Raw genomic sequence first — 19,024 nt, 5'->3', positions numbered from 1 at the left:
AGCAGGAATTAATTTTATTAAATCTTGATTCTTGTGGCCTGTCTTTTTAGCATTCTGTGTAAAGAGGATGTATATGATAGTCATCTTGAAGAAAGCATTTGTGCGGTTATTTGATTTGCAAGCTGAATTAGGCACTTTTTTTCGAGGAGCATCTCTTTTACTCAAAAGAATGACATAAGAACCAGGTTATGCAGACTTGGGTATTTGGCAGACATTTTCGAGGAGCATCTCTTTTACTCAAAAGAATGACATAAGAACCAGGTTATGCAGACTTGGGTATTTGGCAGACATTTTCGAGGAGCATCTCTTTTACTCAAAAGAATGACATAAGAACCAGGTTATGCAGACTTGGGTATTTGGCAGACATTTTCGAGGAGCATCTCTTTTACTCAAAAGAATGACATAAGAACTAGGTTATGCAGACTTGGGTATTTGGCAGACATCTTCTCAAAAATTGATGAGCTGAGCCTCTGTCACTTCAAGGAAAACAACTGATAGCATTTGTTATCAATAATAAAATTCGAACTCTCAAGAGAAAACAAGAATTTTTAAAAACTTGTACCTACTGCTGTGAGCTTGATAGCTTCCCAACACCTAAAGACTTTTCTGATGAGATCAGTGGAGACATTAACGAACGCAATTTGGAAGGAGGTTTTATAATAGAATACGGCAACAACTGGAAGAACTGCAGAAGTGCAAAACCGTTATTTCCCCAGCTATCAATGCATGAAAATACAAAATCACACGTGGGTGAAAGAGCAAGTGAAAGTGCACAACAGGCAGGATGCCGGCAGGAACTGTGAAGTAAGCACTTTTGAAAAGCCATTCACCATAAAAGCAAGAACACTGGCAAAAATTGTCAAAATCAATTTCTTCAGGACTTTGAAAATTAAGCAAAGGCTGCAACAATCTGAGGAGTGTTTATTCAGGAAGAAAACCGGCTCTCAGTAAGAACAGCAAATGTTGTGGCATTTAAACTTGCCCTGTTCCTCTCACTCTCTCCCCAGGTCCCTGAAAACCACCAGCTCTGCAATCAAAGTGAAAACCAGCATCCAGGCAGTCACTGGAGTGAGCAGACAGGGTTTAAGCACCCCAAAGGCCTCATTCTCAGAAAACGGTCATGTTTTGACCTGTCTGGCAATTTCCTGGAAAACCCCCTCATAGAATTTGCCTTTATTTAACCCACTAGTTTACTTGGGGTCAACTCATAGGCTTTGTTGAAAACACACTCTTAAATAATCAGTGGGTGAAGAAATCACAAGAAAAAGTAAAAAATACTTTGAGATGAATGAAAATGAAGACACAACCTTCCAAAACTTACAAGGTGTAGTAAAAGCAGCACTCAGAGGGAAAGTTATAGCCGTATATATTTAATGTATTTAATGCCTACATTAAAAAAGAAGAAAGATCTCAAATCAATAAGCTAACTTTATACCTTAAGAAACCAGAAAAAGAAGAGCAGAAGGAAGGAAATAATGAAATTAGAGTAGAGATAAATGAAACAGAGAAACAACAGAGAAAAATCAACAAAAACAAAAGTTGGTTCTTGTAGAGATCAATAAAACTGACAAAACTTTAGCTAGACAGGCTGTATTAGTCAGCTTGGGCCACCATCATAAAATACCACAGACTGAGTGGCTTAACCAACAGAAATTTATTTCTCATAGTTCTGGAGGCTGAGAAGTCCAAGATCAAGGTGTAGGCTGATTCACTTCCTGATGAGGGCTCTCCTCTTGGCTTGCAGACAGCCGCTTTCTCTGTGTCCTCACATGGTGGTGAGAGAGACAGAGTGCTCTGTAGTGTCCCTTCTTCTAAGTATACTAATTCTATCAGATCAGGGTCCCACACTTATGATTTCATTTAACCTTAATTACCTCCTTGTAGGCCCTATCTCCAAATACAGCCACACCGAGGGTTAGGGCTTCAACATATGAATTTGAGGCAACACAGTTCAGTCCATAGCACTGACTAAGAATAAGAGATAAGACTCAGATTAGTAAAATCAGGAATGAAAGGTGGAATACTACTGCCCTTACAGAAATGAAACCATAAGAAAATACTATGAATAACTGTACACCAACAAATCGATGTCTTAGATGAAATGGACAAATTCCTAGAAGGACACAAATTACAAAAACTGGCTCAAGAAGAAATAAAAAATATGAATAGACAGACATATAATAAGTAAAAAGATCAAATTAGTAAAAACAAAAACAAAACTTCCCACAAAGAAAAGCCCAGGCTCAGAAGGCGGCACTGGTAAGTTCTACCAAATGCTTAAAGAAGAATTAACAACAACCCTTCACAAACTCTTCCAAAGATGGAAGAGGCGGGAACACTTCCCAACTCATATTATGAGGCCAGTATTACCCTGATATCAAAACTAGACAAGGATATCACAAGAGAAGTCAAATGACAGACTGCTATCTATTATGAATGTAGATGCATAAATCCTCAAAGAGATACTAGCAAACCAAATCCAGCAACATAGGAAAGGGATTACAAATCATGAAGAAGCAGGATTTATCTCAGAAATTCAAGGGTGGTTTACCATATGAAAACCAGTCAGTGTAATACACCATATTAAGAGAATGAAAGACACCCCTCCACACACACACATGCACACACACACACACACACACATGATCATCTTAAATGATGTAGAAAAGGCATTTGACAAAATTCAACACTTAACAAAGCTGGAAAAGAAGGGAACTTTCTCAAACTGATAATGAGCATCTACGAAGAACCCACAGCTAACATCATACTGGACAGTGAAAGACAAACATTCCCCCTAAGATCAGGAAAAGACAAAGGGTCCACTCTCACCAATTCTATTCAACACTGTACTGGAACTTCTAGCCAGGGCAATTAAACAAGAAAAGGATATAAAAGACACCTAGACTGGAAAGGAAGAAGTGAAAATATCTCGATTCGCAGATGACATGATGGTGCATACAGAAAATCCAAAGGAATCCATCACAAAACAAAACAAAGAAACAAAATCTTTTAGCGCTAATAAATGAGTTCAGTAAGCTTATAGGATACAACAAGATCAAAATACTAAAGTCAACTGTATTTCTATACACTAGCACTGAGCAATCAGAAAATAAGATAAACAAAATGAAAAATAGACGAATAGATTTTAATTAACAGAATACAAAAGGTTTACTGATATAGTTTCTGATTCCACATTGCAACTAACCTTTAATAAACTATCACTTGTCCAGTTTTGAAGCAGTAGCAAAGAAAAATATTTCTGTCCCAAAAGGCTATTAAAACACTCCAACGGTTTCAACTACATAAATGCATGAGGCTAGATTTTCTTTATATCCTTCAATCAAAACAACATATTGCAACAGGTAGAACCCAGAGGCGGATTTGAGAACCCAACCCTTTTCTAATCCAGACATTAAAGAGATTCCTAAAAATAAAATACAATGCTACTCTTCTTAATAGTTTGTTTTGTTTTGTTTTGGAAAATAACTCTTTTAAAAGAAATATTTTATTTACATTGACATGTAATGGGTTTATCATTGTCATTTTATTTTATTTTTATTTTTCTGGCTGCACCTCGAGGCTTGTGGGATCTTAGTTCCCTGACCACGGAATCAACCTGGGCTCTGGCAGTGAAAGTGCCAAGTCCTAACCACTGGACCACCAGGGAATTCCCTATTATTGTCATTTTAAAATGAATAAGTACATTTTATCAGTTTTATATTCTAATTTAGCAAACATTGACAGGCAAAATATACATAAACAAAAGCTCTTTGCAATATTCAATAATTTTAAGAGTATGAAAGTGCTCTACAAGCAAAAATTTGAGGACAGTTACTTCAAACCTACATAAACATTATATGTTTCTTTTACATGTATAAAATATTTAATAATCAAATTTTAAATGAAATCTTAGAAGAAAATCTAGGCGAGACTACATGTAAAATTTAGGGTTAAGGGAAACCTTAATCAGGATAGAAAACCCAAAGGGTATAAAAGAAAAGCCAAGATATTTGTCTTTAAAATTTTTTTTAAAGATTTATGACAAAAGAAGTTATAAAAATATGTCAGTAAATAAAAGATACATCTTTAAAATAGCTGCAATTAAGATGAAAAAGGATCAATATCTATAACATATAGAGAATCCATATGAACCGACACGGAAAGACAAACGCAATTTTAAAAATAGAGAAAGGATAGGAATGTGAAATTACAGCGTAGCAAATCCAAATATCCAATCAAATAAACATAAAGACACTCAAACTCACTACTCAATGGATATGCAAGATTAAAATAACAATGAGATCCACTTTACCACCATTAGATTGGCAAAACTAAAAAGAGTAATGACACCTATCGCTGGTGGAGATGGAGGAAAAGGCTCCTCTCCTGCTCTGCTAGTGAAGTCTGAATTGTTACAGCCTTTCTAAAAAGCAATCTAGAAAAATGCATTACCATTAAAACACACATACACTTCAACCCAGCAACAAAAGCCCATGTAAATAAAAGCACCACTAAATAAGGATATATTTGCAAAGATGTTTACTGCAGCATTGTCTGAAGTAGCAGAAATCGGGAGAGCTGCACATGCACAGCATTAAAAGGAAGCCCAACTGCTATGCTGGTTGACTCAGGGGGATTTCCAGAAGATATTAAGAGGGGAAAAAGGCAACACTGAGGGTGTGTGTGTTTGCGTCTGTGTGTTATCTCATTTTGTAAAACAAATACTGACAAAAATCTCCAGGACTATGGTACATATGTTTGTGTACTTTCCTTGTGTACCTTATAAGAAAAGTATGAAAGCACATACACATACTAGGTTGTTAATATGGGTTTTGTGGGGGCATCACTGTGGGCTGGGGAGAAGCAAAGGACAAAGGTCATGCTGCCTCCTCTAGAAGATGCCTTTCCTGCTTTCCTGACCACATCCTTCTCTTCAGCAATCCATTCCACTCACCTTTCACCCTCGGTGAGGCAAAGTGCTGTCAAAACAGCCACTTTCCAGTTTTCTCTGAGTACTAGGAATTTCTATCACATTCACGGACCTAGGAGTGCATATTTATTTTCTATTATTTGCTAACTGTTTATATATGTCTCGCAAGAGACAAAATCATGTAGTGGTTAACAGTGTGGACAAGTCAGACCACCTGGGTTTGATTCCTGGCTGCATCACTTAATTATCAGCTGTGTGAACTCAGCAAGTGACATATTTTCTCTGTTTCCCTGTCTGTGAAATGGAACAATAACGGCACCTATCACTGGGTTCTTGTGAGGAATAAATGGGTAAATAGTAAGTGTAAGGTGCCTAGAACAGTGTCTGGCACGTGGTGATGCTACACAAGCTATTATCAGGGTCTTTATTACCTCACCTATCTAGATTTTAAACTCTTAGTCACTTTAAACCACAGAAACTCTTAAATTTCTTTTGGATCCCTTCCCCATTATTTCCTAGAATAATGTTATTTTAAGGTCCTCAAATATTTGTTGAATAAGCAAGTGAATGGCTCTTAGATTTCAGAAGTCTATAGAGAAAGGAACTGCTGAGCACATGATTGTCACTTTCATGGCAACCAGTAAGTAAATGTCCATGGCTGATCTAACCCAGCCTTTAAACCTATTTTGTTAAGAGGGGAGAATATTTGTCTTAAAATCAATCTTCTGGAATAGCACAGAAAGGCCTTTCATCTCCACTTATAAAGCCACTTATGAGCTAGACACAAGGAACTCGCCTCAAACTGTAAGAAAATGTGAGCCGTTTGTGGTGAGAATACTGGAATCAGGACTCCTTGTGATTCACCATCGACCCTTTGGGAACATATTATCTACGTTTAATATAAAAATAAACTGTATTAGATAACACCACATTTCTTCAAAGCACTAAATGAGATGCGTTGGAACCCTTAAATTGTTGTTGTCATTTGTCCATTCTCTCCTAGGTACTGTCCAAGCTTATCTAGTGATAGTTTTTTTTCCCTCTGGAGCTTTAAATGGTCCAAGAAGAGTATAAGAAGCAATTTAGAAAATAATGAAAACACCTGTCCTTCTGATGCCATCCTCTCTCTCTCCTCCTGCTTTGAATGTTCAACCTTTCCCTCTCAACTGGATCCTTCCCAAACAGCATTTTAACATGCTTAGGTATCTCCCAAATGAAAACAAAACAAAAATGCCCCGTTTAGCCACCATCCAACTCTCTTCCACTGCTCATAGCCAAATCTGTGGAAAGAGCTGTGTGTACTTATTAGTTCCATTCTCTTACTTCCTACCTGCTCCTCAACTACTCAGTTTGGCTTTTGCCTCATTAGTCTTCAAAAATGCTCAGCAATGGGGCTTCCCTGGTGGCGCAGTGGTTGGGAGTCTGCCTGCTGATGCAGGGGACACGGGTTCGTGCCCCGGTCCAGGAAGATTCCCACATGCCTCGGAGCGGCTGGGCCCGTGAGCCATGGCTGCTGAGCCTGTGCCTCCGGAGCCTGTGCTCCGCAATGGGAGAGGCCACAGCAGTGAGAGGCCCACGTACCGCAAAAAAAAAAAAAATGCTCAGCAGCCAACCTCCGTCCACTAAATCCAGTGTGTGCCCTTCTTACTTCTCGCCTCACGTGGTGAGTCTGCAGCCCTGGGCCCTGCTGATCCAGGCCTTTCTTCACCTCTCAGCCACACTTCCTCATCCCCAGACCTCACCCAGGGAACTTTCAGTGTCAGCTAAGAGGGTGTAACTTTCCACACCTTTCTGCTATGTATATATGAGCAGGTATATAATTCATCAGGATGTGTGTTTATAAGTTTTTTTTTTTTTTTGAAATTGACTCATACTGCTCATGTTACTTTGCAATTTCCTTTTTCCATTTGACGTTATATCCTAGACAGTCTACAAGTCAGAAAAAAACTAACTCTAGTTAACGTTTTATGTTGGTATGTGTATGTATATATATTCAGGCATAACTAAATAAGTGTTAATACATCAGGACAAGTCATTACATTTTTAGAAATTAGAGGGAAAAATCAGATTTTGCATCTGGGGATTCTTGAGAGTCTCCAGCAGAGCAGGACCAGTGGCCAAAGTCGCAAGGGCACAGATTTCAGCTCAGTGTAAGGCAAGGCAGCCATAATTTACCCCGGCCTCCGGCCCCTCCTAGAGCCATTTTACCTTTAGAGGCACTAAGCAGCTAACTGCAAACAGTGGCTTCGTTATCTGCGTTTTGGGTTTAAATAATTTTGCTGTCTCCTTCAAAGTTGTCACCTTGGGAAGTGACAGCCACATTCCAACAACAGTGTGACTTGCACAACTGAGTTTTGGAGATTTTCCTGTAGTTTAAGCATCTTTCACTTTCTCCCCACACCCATACCTCCCCCACCCCCACCCCCAGTTTAAAAAGTACACCTGGCCTTGGGGAAAGCTGAGTAAAGCAGAGACCTGCTGGCTCCTTCCCAGGTCGTCCTGGCTAGTCCTCCACAGTACGTATCGGGACCATGACTGAGGGAGAGCCCAGAACCTGCCGACCTGAGGTCATCACAGAGAGTCAACTTTTGGCCCCAAATGACAGGTCCTTTCCTTATAATTTTCCAGCTAAACCCTTTCAAGAATCTTCTGAAAATTCTAGTTATCACAACAAATATTTTCAAACACTAGCTTAAAATAAAAATCTGCATAGAGTAGCAAAAAGTCCAGAAAATTAAAAGATGTCTATATTCCTTCATTTACCATAGACTGTAACTGTAGTTATAGTCGACTATAACTTCCACAAGGAAATTTCCAAAAGTTGAATTCCCATCATTAACAGCTGAACCAAATGAATTTTCCCTTGCATTACAAAAACAAAGGGGTTAATAGCAATAAAATAAAACCACTCCACAGTGATAACAGATAGGGGGGAAAAACAGATCTTGAGGGGAGCTTTTTTTGGACAAAAAGTTATTGGAATTAAATAATTAAGATATTAACTCAAAGTATAATATAAAACAGTGCTGAAGGGCGAGACACACAGGTGGTGTCTCTTCACGGTCCTGAGAAGGCCAGTGAGTCAGGGAGCTGGGTTCTCTCCAGGGTCGGCAAACAATGGCCTGTGATAGTTAGGCCAGTAAAGTAAGAAGGATTTTCACATTTTTAAATGTTTGAAAAAAATTTTTAATGACACATAAAAATCATATGAAATTCAAATTACAGGACACATTAAAAAAAAAAAAGGTTTATGGGAACACAGCCACGTTCAACCATTCACGTATTGTCCATGGCTACCTTGTGTTACAACGGGTGTATCTGGGTGGATGAAACTGACAGTGTGGCCTGCAAAGCCTAAAATATTTACTAGCTTCCTCTTTATAGAAAAAGTCTGCTGACCCCTGTTCTAAACCAGATTTTACAGCCATCAGCTCTGTGTGACCTTAGGCTGGCCTCCTCCCTTCTCTGGATCCACCTTTGTAAAGGAAGGGGCCTGGAGGAGGTGCTGGCCAGTTCTGGAAGTCCAGAACTGCAGGGAGCAGGGGTGCCCGCTGGCGCCGCCTACAGCCTATTAGGAAAATGGCAGGCGGGAGGCTGTCTGCAGAGGGACCATCGCTCACAGATCTGTCCTCATTGGTGGAGGGCTCTTAGATGAACTGTCTCCCCTAACTGATGCCATCAATGAACAAAAACCTGGCTTCTACACACCTTTTACATGGACAGACCACAACTCCAAAGAACAACTCATCTTCCAGCATTCAGTTCAGGAATAAATGCTCCCCACAAAATAGAGGGAATGCAAATCACTTATTACCACAGAGAACAAGAGAGCACAGCCATGTATGGGTTTTTTAGGTCTGAAGGAAAAATAATGAAATAGCTTGTCACGTGAAAATCCACCTACAGCCCATGAGTCACCATTCTCTACACCGCCTCACGGGACTCACTCAGACGCCCTCATTCTGAACCTTCACGCTCTAAAAAATCAGGTAAGCGGATTTTTCACAGCTGAGGTAACCCAAACCACAGGAACGCAAATGACAGGGTAAAGTGGTAGGTTCTGCCAGCTCTGAAGCAAGCCCCGGACTCCCACCCTGGAGATCCTCCCAGGGAGCCTCCAGGCCCAACGTTCACACCCACGAGGAAGACAGGGGAGGCTCGCGCCCCTTCAGGGCAAAAGACTCAGTTGAAGACCTGTCATCTTTCAGCCTCCCATCAACCCAAGTGCCACAGAGTGTGGCCTCTACGTGCTGGCTGCAATGAGCCCACCAAGGTGTGGCCGGTCTCCAGACACACCACCCGCAAGTCCTCCCACCCTGCAGCCGCGTGTGGGTGGAGTCTAACTGCCACCCCCACCCCCATCCCCACCCCCATCTGGGCTGGTCTTGCACATGCCCCGAGCAGAAGGCAGCGTAAGTGATGTTCTGAGGCTGCTGAGCCCACACAAGGACTGGAAGCTTTCCCTTCTTTCCCCTTGGAGGCCGGCCCCCAACCAATAAGGCAGTCTGGGATGGACCGCTGAGTGATTAGAGGCCACGTGGAAAAGGGGCTGTGGCGGACGCGATGCCAGCTCAGGCGTGGAGAAGAGCCACTGACACCCCAAGAGAGACCAGCAGAAAACCACCCAGCTGAGCTCTAGCCGACCCACAGAATTGTGAGAAGTAATGTAGCAGGGACTGAAAGCTCCGTTTCTGGACTAACTTTCCAAGGCGAGGAAGAGACTCAGAATAGTTGGCTCGAGTTTTCTATGTGGTGTCAAGAGCCTCTAACTTACTTCATCATCTTCATCTTCATCATCATCAGATTCAAGAACACCGTCCAGTAGCTCTTCTACAAAGAAAAAAAATCAATGAATATCTGCAACCACAGCTGGGAGCCTTGGTCAACAAAATCCCTTAGCTGCTGCAGAGACAGGTAAACGAAGCCTGTGAGCCCCTGGGGCCAGAGCACCTGACCTACTCAGCACCTTCCTTATTATCACTCATTTCTTGAACAGACGACATGAAAGTAAAGAAAGCCGGAGAGAAGAGGAAAGGAAATCAAACAGGAAATAGGAGGACAGAAGGAAACAAAGGCGCTGAAGACACTGTCCAGCACACTTAGGAAGGCGGCAGATGCACCTAGACTTAACCAAACCCCAAAACCATTTCCTAGAAGGGAATCCGTAGAAACTCCAGGACTCCTGTTGTCCTCGACGCAGCCCTCATTCTGAAGGGAAGGACTCAACTGACCCGGCTGGACCGAAGCCAGCAGGTCACTCATAGGGCTCGTGTGCCTACCGTGGGCTGTGCCGTTGTCTGGAAGCTACTTTGCATACTGGAGGATGTTGCGTCACCTGCGTTTGGGCTGAAGCTTAATTACCCAACTTCTATGCCCTCCCAGCCCCTGAACAGCACTGCTCCTTCCACTTCACCTTCGGTAAGTGGCTTTCACAGTGGGGAGGCTGCTATATTTACCAATTGTAAATTAAACCTTTCTTCTTCAAATATGGAAAGGCCTTTTTTTTTTTTTGAATCTCAGATATTTCAGGAGGCCACAGGCTAGTCCAGCCACACTGCCCCCCTCCCCTGAGCCTGTGGGCTCAGACTCAACCTACTTTCGGAACAATGTGCAGTCCTGTGAACTCAAGTCCCTTTCGAGCCTCAGCTCCTCCTCTCCGGGAGGACGGGGACATGAGCCTTGCTTCCCACACTGCTCCCTGGGCTGTGGGCCCAACAACAGGGCGCTTGAGTTACCAGCATCCCTTCTTTCCTGAGGGCCCTCCGGGAAAGCCGGCTCCACCTTGCTCTGCCCAGTGACCAGTCAGGTCGCCCTGTCCTCTCTTTGGTGACCGGCTGGTATCTGCCGGCCCCCTTGCTGAGCGCTGGAGTCATGGACAAAACTCCCTGTTGCTGCTGCCCATTCACTTCCACTTGTCACATCACCAGGCCGCGAGTTCCCCTTAGGCTTCGCCAGAGCAGTCCTTCCCCTCCTGTGGGGTTAAAGTTCTAAAATACATGGGAATTTTGTACTTGAGGACCTTAAAACTCCACTAGAAGAAGAGTGCTAGAGGATTGAGATGGACTTGAATTAAGAAAACCCATGTACAGGGCTTCCCAGGTGGCACAGTGGTTGAGAGTCCGCCTGCCGATGCAGGGGACGTGGGTTCGTGCCCCGGTCTGGGAGGATCCCACGTGCCGCGGAGCGGCTGGGCCCGTGAGCCATGGCCGCTGAGCCTGCGCGTCCGGAGCCTGTGCTCCGCAGCGGGAGAGGCCACAACAGTGAGAGGCCTGCATACAGCAAAAAAAAAAAAAAGAAAACCCATGTACATGTTTTCATGTTCACTAAAATAAAACAAGAAAGTCGATACTTTAAAAAAAAAGATTGTTAAATCTAAAACTAGATTTACTAGTTTAAGATTCACCTATCTTAAACTAGTAAATGCCTCATAACTCACACTCGGCTATCAGTTTCCCCTTGAGGAGGAAGACTGGACTGGATGGAAACTCTCCAGCTCTCCCTCCTCTAGGTTTAAGCATATGATGCTTGTAGATTCATTTTGACTTGATGGCTGTTGACAGGTATCCTAAGGTATTCATGTGTATGTATCTGGTCCTCCACCCAAATATTCAATGACTTTCTAATTTTGCTTCAAAGTAGCAGACTCCTGGGTAATTGTCTCTGGAGTCCTGCCACTGTCCTATGGATACAGAACAGCTTCTGTGCTTGAAATGAAAAAGAACTACTGTAGGCACTCCATTTAAACTGGAACTTCAGGAGCTGAGCAGGTAGACCCCAAGTCTGTCCTGAACACACAAGGTTGTAAGGCCTTGGCTCTGCGCAGGACAACTTCTTGCTAAAGCACATCCCTTACGGAAACGTAGACTGACCCCTCGTCCTCACATTCGTTAGCGTGCCGGGCCAAGGGCCAGCTTTATGTAAGAGGAAGAGATGTTTTCTTGGCCAGAGAGACAAGGCACACTGCTTTCTGGCTGCCTGGGAGGACGGAAGACTGACAAGGAAATAGAGGTGAGTGTGTCTTGATAGACTGACTGAAACAGAGTCAGCCTTGAAGGTTCCCAACCCAAACCTGACCCTGATGCTGCAGAGGACTCCTGGCCTGGGAGGGAGGTCTCGGCATAGCTAGTGACCTCAGAGCAGATAGGCAACAACTTTTCCCAGCATTCCCCTGCCTTCCCAAACTGTGGCCTACATAGAGAAAGTTAGGGAGTAACCTCGGCCAGGACTAAGGTTAGGTTTTATTTCCTTTTATTATCTTTTTCAGTATGCCCGCCTAGCAGAATGGAAGTGCAAAGTCAGAAATGCAGTTGCTGCAGAAAATACAAATCTGTTCCTTCCCCACCTGAATCTGGCATGAATTATACTTGCTCCATAAAAACCAAAGGGGAGGACATTCAAGTGGAAATGGGCCCCCAGCCTGAAGGCAGCCAAGGTTTAACCTCACCGGCTGCTCTCCTGGCCGCCTCCTGTTGATGGGGAGCCCTCTAACCCCCTCCTTCTGCCTCTCCATTTCTGTGTCCCTCTGAGGCAGGGCTGCACACTGGAATCACCTGGGAGTTTTAAACACTATTTGTACCTGGGGCTCCTCCAGAGATTCTGATTTAATTGGCATGGGGTGCTACCTTGGGGGGGTTTTCAGATCTCCCCAGGTGACTGCCCTGTGCCGCCCCAGCTGTGAACCAGGAGCTGGGAGAGCCACCTGTGGGCTTCCTCCAGTGAAGGGCTTCAGGCATTTCCCTTTTGCTCGGCCTTGGTCAAGCTGCTGCCTTGGGATTAGAGATCAGGAGATTCATTTTTTACCTGCGTTCGTGTGAGGAACAGAATCTGTGCACTTGGACTTTCAGTGATGTGGACAAGGGCATGCAGAAAGACATAAGTGACAAGCTTGACCCTGGATGCTGGCAGTGCCAGGTGCCTCTGGCTTGTGTACAAGTCAGGATCAAGGCATCAGGGTGCCACAGAAAGAGCTAAGAGCGTCCCCACCACCCGGTCCCATCCAAGGCTTCCTTTACCTTCCTTTCCTGCTTATTATGGGATGTGGGTGGTCACAGTAATGGAAGGAAGGGGATCACATCCTCCCACGCTGCTGGTTGGCAACATGAATTCTTCTGGAGCAAATGAATGTGGGAGGACGAGGGCCTTTTCCACGGTGGTGCCGGAAAGATTGGCATCTGTTTTCATTATCTCACCCTCGGACCCTGGGATGGCCGCCCTAGTGGTCTGGGGGAAATAATTAGGAGGGGGAGGCCCACATAAAGAGAACTTCTAGTTAGAGAAGGGTTTCTGCAACTGCTTTTGAACTCTCTTGGTTGACTATAAGCCAAAAGTGTGATGAGAGACTACTGATCATGGGACAAAGTGGCCCTGGTTACCTGGCTGAACTTCCATTTGTGGGTTCACTTGGGTCTCCCCACCTCCCTTAAGACCTCTTGAATGAATTCTAAGACACGACAAGCCCCTCTAAGAAAACCCACTTAGCATATGTGAAAGATTCAAAAGATACATAATAGATTCTTGCATTAAACAGACCTGAATGAAGCTGCTTGATGATAAATTCAATCTGGCGGATCCTTTCGGCATTGCCTTCTTTGATGAAGCAGCAAAGGATGTCTTCCATTCCCTAGAAGCATTGGAGAGAGTAAGAGTTAACATTTCAGTTTTGGGGGGAAACTACTTTTCAACGGAGTATTTTCGCCTAGTCAAAAAAAAAAAAACAAACCAGGGCTTCCCAGGTGGCGCGGTGGTTAAGAATCCGCCTGCCAATGCGGGGGACACGGGTTCGTAGTCCTGGTCCGGGAAGATCCTACATGCTGGGGAGCAACTGAGCCCGTGTGCTACAACTACTGAGCCTGTGCTCTAGAGCCCGAGAGCCACAACTACTAAAGCCCTCGAGCCTAGAGCCCGTGCTCCACAACAAGAGAAGCCACTGTAGTGAGAAGCCCGCACAACCCAATGGAGACCCAATGCAGCCAAAAGTAAATAAATTAGTTAATTTAAACAAAACCAAACCAAAAACCAAAAAGCTTTTTTTTCAGGAGGAAGGGATATGCACAATAAAAATCCTCTGCTCAGTTCTAAACATTCTTTTTGTTGTTTTTACAATTCACAAGGAAATTATATTATTCTTGGTTGACTATCTGACCTAATCATAACACATTTATTTTGTACAAAGCTATCGTAAGATTTTACTGTGTAAGTCCTCCTTTGAGCTTTGGCAGCATGTTGTTTGGGGCGGTGGTTTCTCTCCCATGTGTTCCCTGTAGTTATACACCGCCTTCTGGATTTTAGGGCCAAAAATGGTCTTTGAAAAGTAAAACCACATGTTCAGAGAAGTAAAAGAACAAATAGAACCTCTTTTTAAACAGCCATCATTCTTTTTCTATCAAAATAATTATAAAGTCATTACAGTGTGTGTTATTTACTACAAAACGCTGACATCAGCATTTTCAATTCTGACTAACAGAATTCCAGGGACATGTAGAGGTAAGATGCTGACTTGACCATAAATGTCTATTTCTCCTCCTTCCTCTTTTCTGTGGGACTTGAATGTATGGTTGGAGCTGATGAGGCCTTCTTACCCCCACGAGGGGAAAGTGTATCTGATATTGAACCCAAAGCAGAGGGAGCAGAGTACAGAGGTGCTGGTAGAGAAACAGATCAAGTGACATGTGAATCCTGATCAAGCTGTGCCTGTAGCTTGCGCCTGAAGCTTATGCCTGGACTTTTCAGTTACCTGAGCCAGTAAAGCTCCTTTTTAGGTAGGCCAGTTTGGAATCAACAGCTCTAACTGAATCAAAGAAGCGCCAAGTGCAGTTTTGAACATGGTGAGTTCCCATCATCTAAAGCAGAGCATTACCTTCTAGAAAGGTTAAATCTGGATTGTAATTCTCGTTTCCCCATAAACTGGCTGTGTGACCTTGGGCAAATTATTTAACTCTTCCCAGCCTTTTTCCTCAACTATAAAATAAGGATGGCTACTCAAGTTAACACGAGATTTTTAAATGATATAATTGGGTGTTGGTTATGTAAATATGTATATTTGTCAAAATGCATTGAACTGTATATGTAAGGCTTGTGCATTTCACTGTTCATAACTATACCTAAAAAAAAAAAAAAAGAAAAAGCATCTAGTCTGACGACTGGCACATACGAGATGCTTAATAAATAAACGGTTGAAACTGTGCTTGCGGTGTCTGGTAGGGGTTTCTGGCTCAGAAGAGAGAGCTGGTAGCTGAAGCAAGGGAGCAAACAAGGTTCCCGGTGGCCCCAGAGTGAGGAGAGAAGAGGGTTAGGACAGACCTTGGAGAACATTTAGGTTGTTTCCTGTTTTCCACTATGATCAGTAATGCTGTGATGAATATTTTGATACATGAATCTTTGTTCATTTTTTTGTACGGAGCTTCAGAAGTGGAATTACTGGGCAAAGAATATTAATATTTTTGAGGACTATTATACATATTGTCAAATTGCTTTCTAAAAATGCCATATCAATTTATCCTCTCAGTAAGATTTCCACACTAATTTTTTTTTTCAATAAATTTATTTATTTATTTATTTCTGGCTGCGTTGGGTCCTTGTTACTGCCTGCAGTCTTTCTTTAGCTGCGCCGAGCTGGGGGCTACTCTTTGTTGCGGTGCACGGGCTTCTCACTGCGGCGGCTTCTCTTGTTACGGAGCACGGGCTCTAGAGCACAGGCTCAGTAGTTGTGACACACGGCCCTAGTTGCTCCGCGGCACGTGGGATCTTCCTGGACCAGGGCTCGAACCCGGGTCCCCCTGAATTGGCAGGTGGATTCTTAACCACTGCGCCACCAGGGAAGCCCTCCACACTAATTCTGAAAGGCCCACACATGATGGGATGCCATGGAATACAGCAAACAGGCTTACCAACTGTAATGGGCAACTGCTACATTTGTAGCTGATGAACACTTTTAAAAGAGCTTCTCTACAATGTGTTCATTTCCCAAGGCCGCAGCCAGAATGTTAGCATTCCCAGGCTCCCTTCAGCCAGGGCGCAGGCAGATGACCTAGGTCCTGCCAATCAAATGCACCCACGTGAGACTGATTCAGAAGTGGGCAATGTGAAGAATCAGGCACACGGGGAACACACATCTTTGTGACGGTTGGGCAGGCGGCATCCCGCCCTTCAGGGACAGCAGAGCAGAGTTTCTGGCACTGCAGTGTGAGCCTGGGCCCGGGGCACTGGTGCAAGGCACAGTGGGGATATCACTGGAGCAGCCCCGTGGAGTGTGTGGGCATTTCTCCTGGCTTTGTGGCTTCTGAGCCCAGTTCCCTGGTTCTCCCAGAGACTCTGAGAGCCTTGACAGAGCATCTGGTCTGCTCCAGCCCAGGGTGCAATGTTTGGCTGGGGTTTCGATCCCAGGGAAGAGCTCCTGGCCGACAATTACTCCAGCCCTGGGTGCAGGAGGCCTTGGGGTAGCATTAGGGTGGCCCTCTTGATCGCATCTGCTCTCCGGCCCCAGACCTTGGTGGTCTCTTAAAGTTCAAATGGGCCTCTGGGCACGCATGTATCTTTTTCTCCTTTTTTTTTTTTAATTGTTGGTATTACTTTAAGACCACCATTGTGGCATTTGGTACTAATCTAATTTTTATGTATTCTTTCTCATTTTCCACAAGCACACAAATGTTTTACACAGTTGCAAACACAGAGTTATTATAATGTGATATTCTGCTTTTATCCCTCATTACGCAATAAAGTTCCCATACTGTCTCATACTGCTTTTCTTAATTATCATCTTCAGTAGCTACTAACACTGTGAGCAAAAGAACCACAATTTCATTAGCAATTCCTCTATTACCAGACATTTATGTTCTGGTTTTTCACTATTATAAAAATACTGAAATGAGCCTTGTCATGCACAGAGCTCTTCTCGTCTGCATCAATGACCAGAGGAAAATGAATGAATCCAAAATATGTAGGTTTCCATAATTTATCACATATACTGCTGAACTTCTTTCCCAAAGGACTGTGCTGACACACACCCGGCACGGTCTGAACATCAGTTCTGTCACCTCTTCCCTGGCTTTGCGTGTGAGCAGATGTTAGGGCGGTGAGATTATGGATGATGCTCTCCTCACTGTCTGGTTTCCTTTATTACTGTTATATAATAAAGGAAAAGGATGTAATACCCTCTATCAATCTAAAAACCTCTTCAAGGATAAGAGTGAAATGAGAGGAAATCTCAGGGTTTTAGAAAAACTCTATTGAAGCCATATCCTCCTTTAGAGGCCTCTCTTACAAATAAATAGGTAACTACTTAGGTGAAGTGTCCAAAAGCTTCCTCCATTTGCTTATGACTTTGATCCCTGTTAAAATGCCAGAGGGAAGTATATGCTACTTACACCTCTATCTAAGTGGTCTACGTTTTCTTTTCAAAGTCGGTAATTCAGAGGCTGTCTAGAAACTTATGTCAGAAACTATAAAGGAAGATATTAATGGATTTAACTATAATTAAAGCTGTCATATAACCAAAGCCCCATACGTAAAAGACCAATGAAAAATTGGGGAAACATTTGTGATATATGTCAAAAGATTAATAGCCCTAATTTCCCTTGCGACTTCTTTGATCCAGAGGCAACTCAGAAGCGAGTGGCAGCCAGGCTCCAAGACGAACCCCGCTCCTGGACTGCGTGCTCCCGGGCCATCCCTCCCACACTGCACCTGAGCCGGTCCTGTGACCACTTCTCAGGTTGGGTCATAAAGGAGACTGTGGCTGCTGTCTTGCTCACTCTCTGACTCTCTAGGCTCCCTCAGGGAGAAGCCAGCTGCCATGTGGAGAGAAGCCCTATGCAGCAGTCCCCTGGCAAGGAAATGAGGTCCCCAGACAACAGCCAGCACGAGCGCGAGCTTGGAAGCGGATCCTTGTGCCCTCGGCTCCCCGGCTGAAGAGTCTTCACTAAAATCAAAGGACAGACTCTTGGCCAGCACCACGCAGCTAATCTGCTCCCCAACGTCTGTCCTATAGAAACTGTGAGGCAGTAATTTTTTTTAAGCCATTAAACTTTGGGGTAATTTTTTACGCAGCAATAGAAAACTAATTCAATTGTGATGTTTAATTTCCAAACATTTGGGGATTTCCTAGATGCCTTATTATTATGTTTATGTTTTTCATCATTATTTATTCAACCCTTTTTCTGCCCATTACCTCTCTCGCCTCTCCTTCTGGGGCTCCAATTACAGACGTGTGAGACCTCTGGACATCGCTGCACAGGGCTCTGAGGCTGTCCCGTTCTTCCATCTCTTTTCTCTCTGGCCTGGATGATCTCTAAGGGCCACCCCTCTCATGTCCGACAACAGTGAGTCTCTTTTCCCCACTTGGTGCCTGTCCCTTTCCTGCCCTTAAGTCTGCCTTCTCCACCCCTGTGCCCTGGATGTCTGCCCTTCATGCTTTTGGACGCCATGTCACCTCTGTTCTTTCTTTTTCTTCAACCTACATGTTTTCTTCCTTGTTCTCTGCCTTGGTTGACAATTCCTCTCTTTGACCTGAATGACCATAATGCAGAATTTAATCAAGTTTATCTTCCCCTATTCTGTATTGAAAAAGCAGATTTCTTTTTTTCTTTAAAAGCAGTAGGCAGGGCTTCCCTGGTGGCGCAGTGGTTGAGAGTCCGCCTGCCGATGCAGGGGACACGGGTTCATGCCCCGGTCCCACATGCCGCGGAGCGGCTGGGCCCGTGAGCCAAGGCCGCTGAGCCTGCGCGTCCAGAGCCTGTGCTCCACAACGGGAGAGGCCACAACAGTGAGAGGCCCGTGTACTGCCACAAAAAAAAAAAAAAAGCAGTAGGCAAGTAAGTTTCATTCTTTACCGTGACCACACAGAATGGATCTTAAGTAAGTTTTTGTCTCTGGCATAACTGCTGATGTAACTGTAGGTGACCCATTAGAAGATGTAGCAACTCTTCTAAGTAAGCGAAGCCAAGTGGAAGAACATGCTTCATTGGACTCAAACTGAATTTAGCCTGTGTTTTGATGATGGAAATATATTTAATCCCTTCATTCTAAGCATTTAATACACACACACGGTTTCACATGTCGTAAGGAAAAAGGACAAAACTCCAATGGTTTTTTTTTTTT

The 19,024-nt window shown here is 43.8% G+C and overlaps 1 protein-coding gene across 2 annotated transcripts in view; it reads right to left on the bottom strand.

Annotated features, from left to right (window-relative positions):
* Positions 1–19,024, bottom strand: part of ARMC9 (armadillo repeat containing 9) — a 142,656-nt gene that overhangs the window by 55,702 nt on the left and 67,930 nt on the right. For both annotated transcript variants that reach the window (XM_007462743.1, XM_007462742.1), the window contains 2 exons: positions 13,460–13,550; positions 9,705–9,760 (listed from right to left, as the gene is read on the bottom strand). In XM_007462743.1, the coding sequence (XP_007462805.1) occupies positions 9,705–9,760; positions 13,460–13,550 (147 nt within the window). The remainder of the gene's footprint in view (positions 1–9,704; positions 9,761–13,459; positions 13,551–19,024) is intronic.

This window comes from Lipotes vexillifer, unplaced genomic scaffold (genome assembly GCF_000442215.2).
Source record: "Lipotes vexillifer unplaced genomic scaffold, Lipotes_vexillifer_v1.1 scaffold860, whole genome shotgun sequence".
Lineage (NCBI taxonomy): Eukaryota > Metazoa > Chordata > Mammalia > Artiodactyla > Lipotidae > Lipotes > Lipotes vexillifer.
The sequence above is the reverse complement of the archived record's forward strand: the minus strand, read 5'-3'. Positions and strand labels throughout refer to the sequence as shown.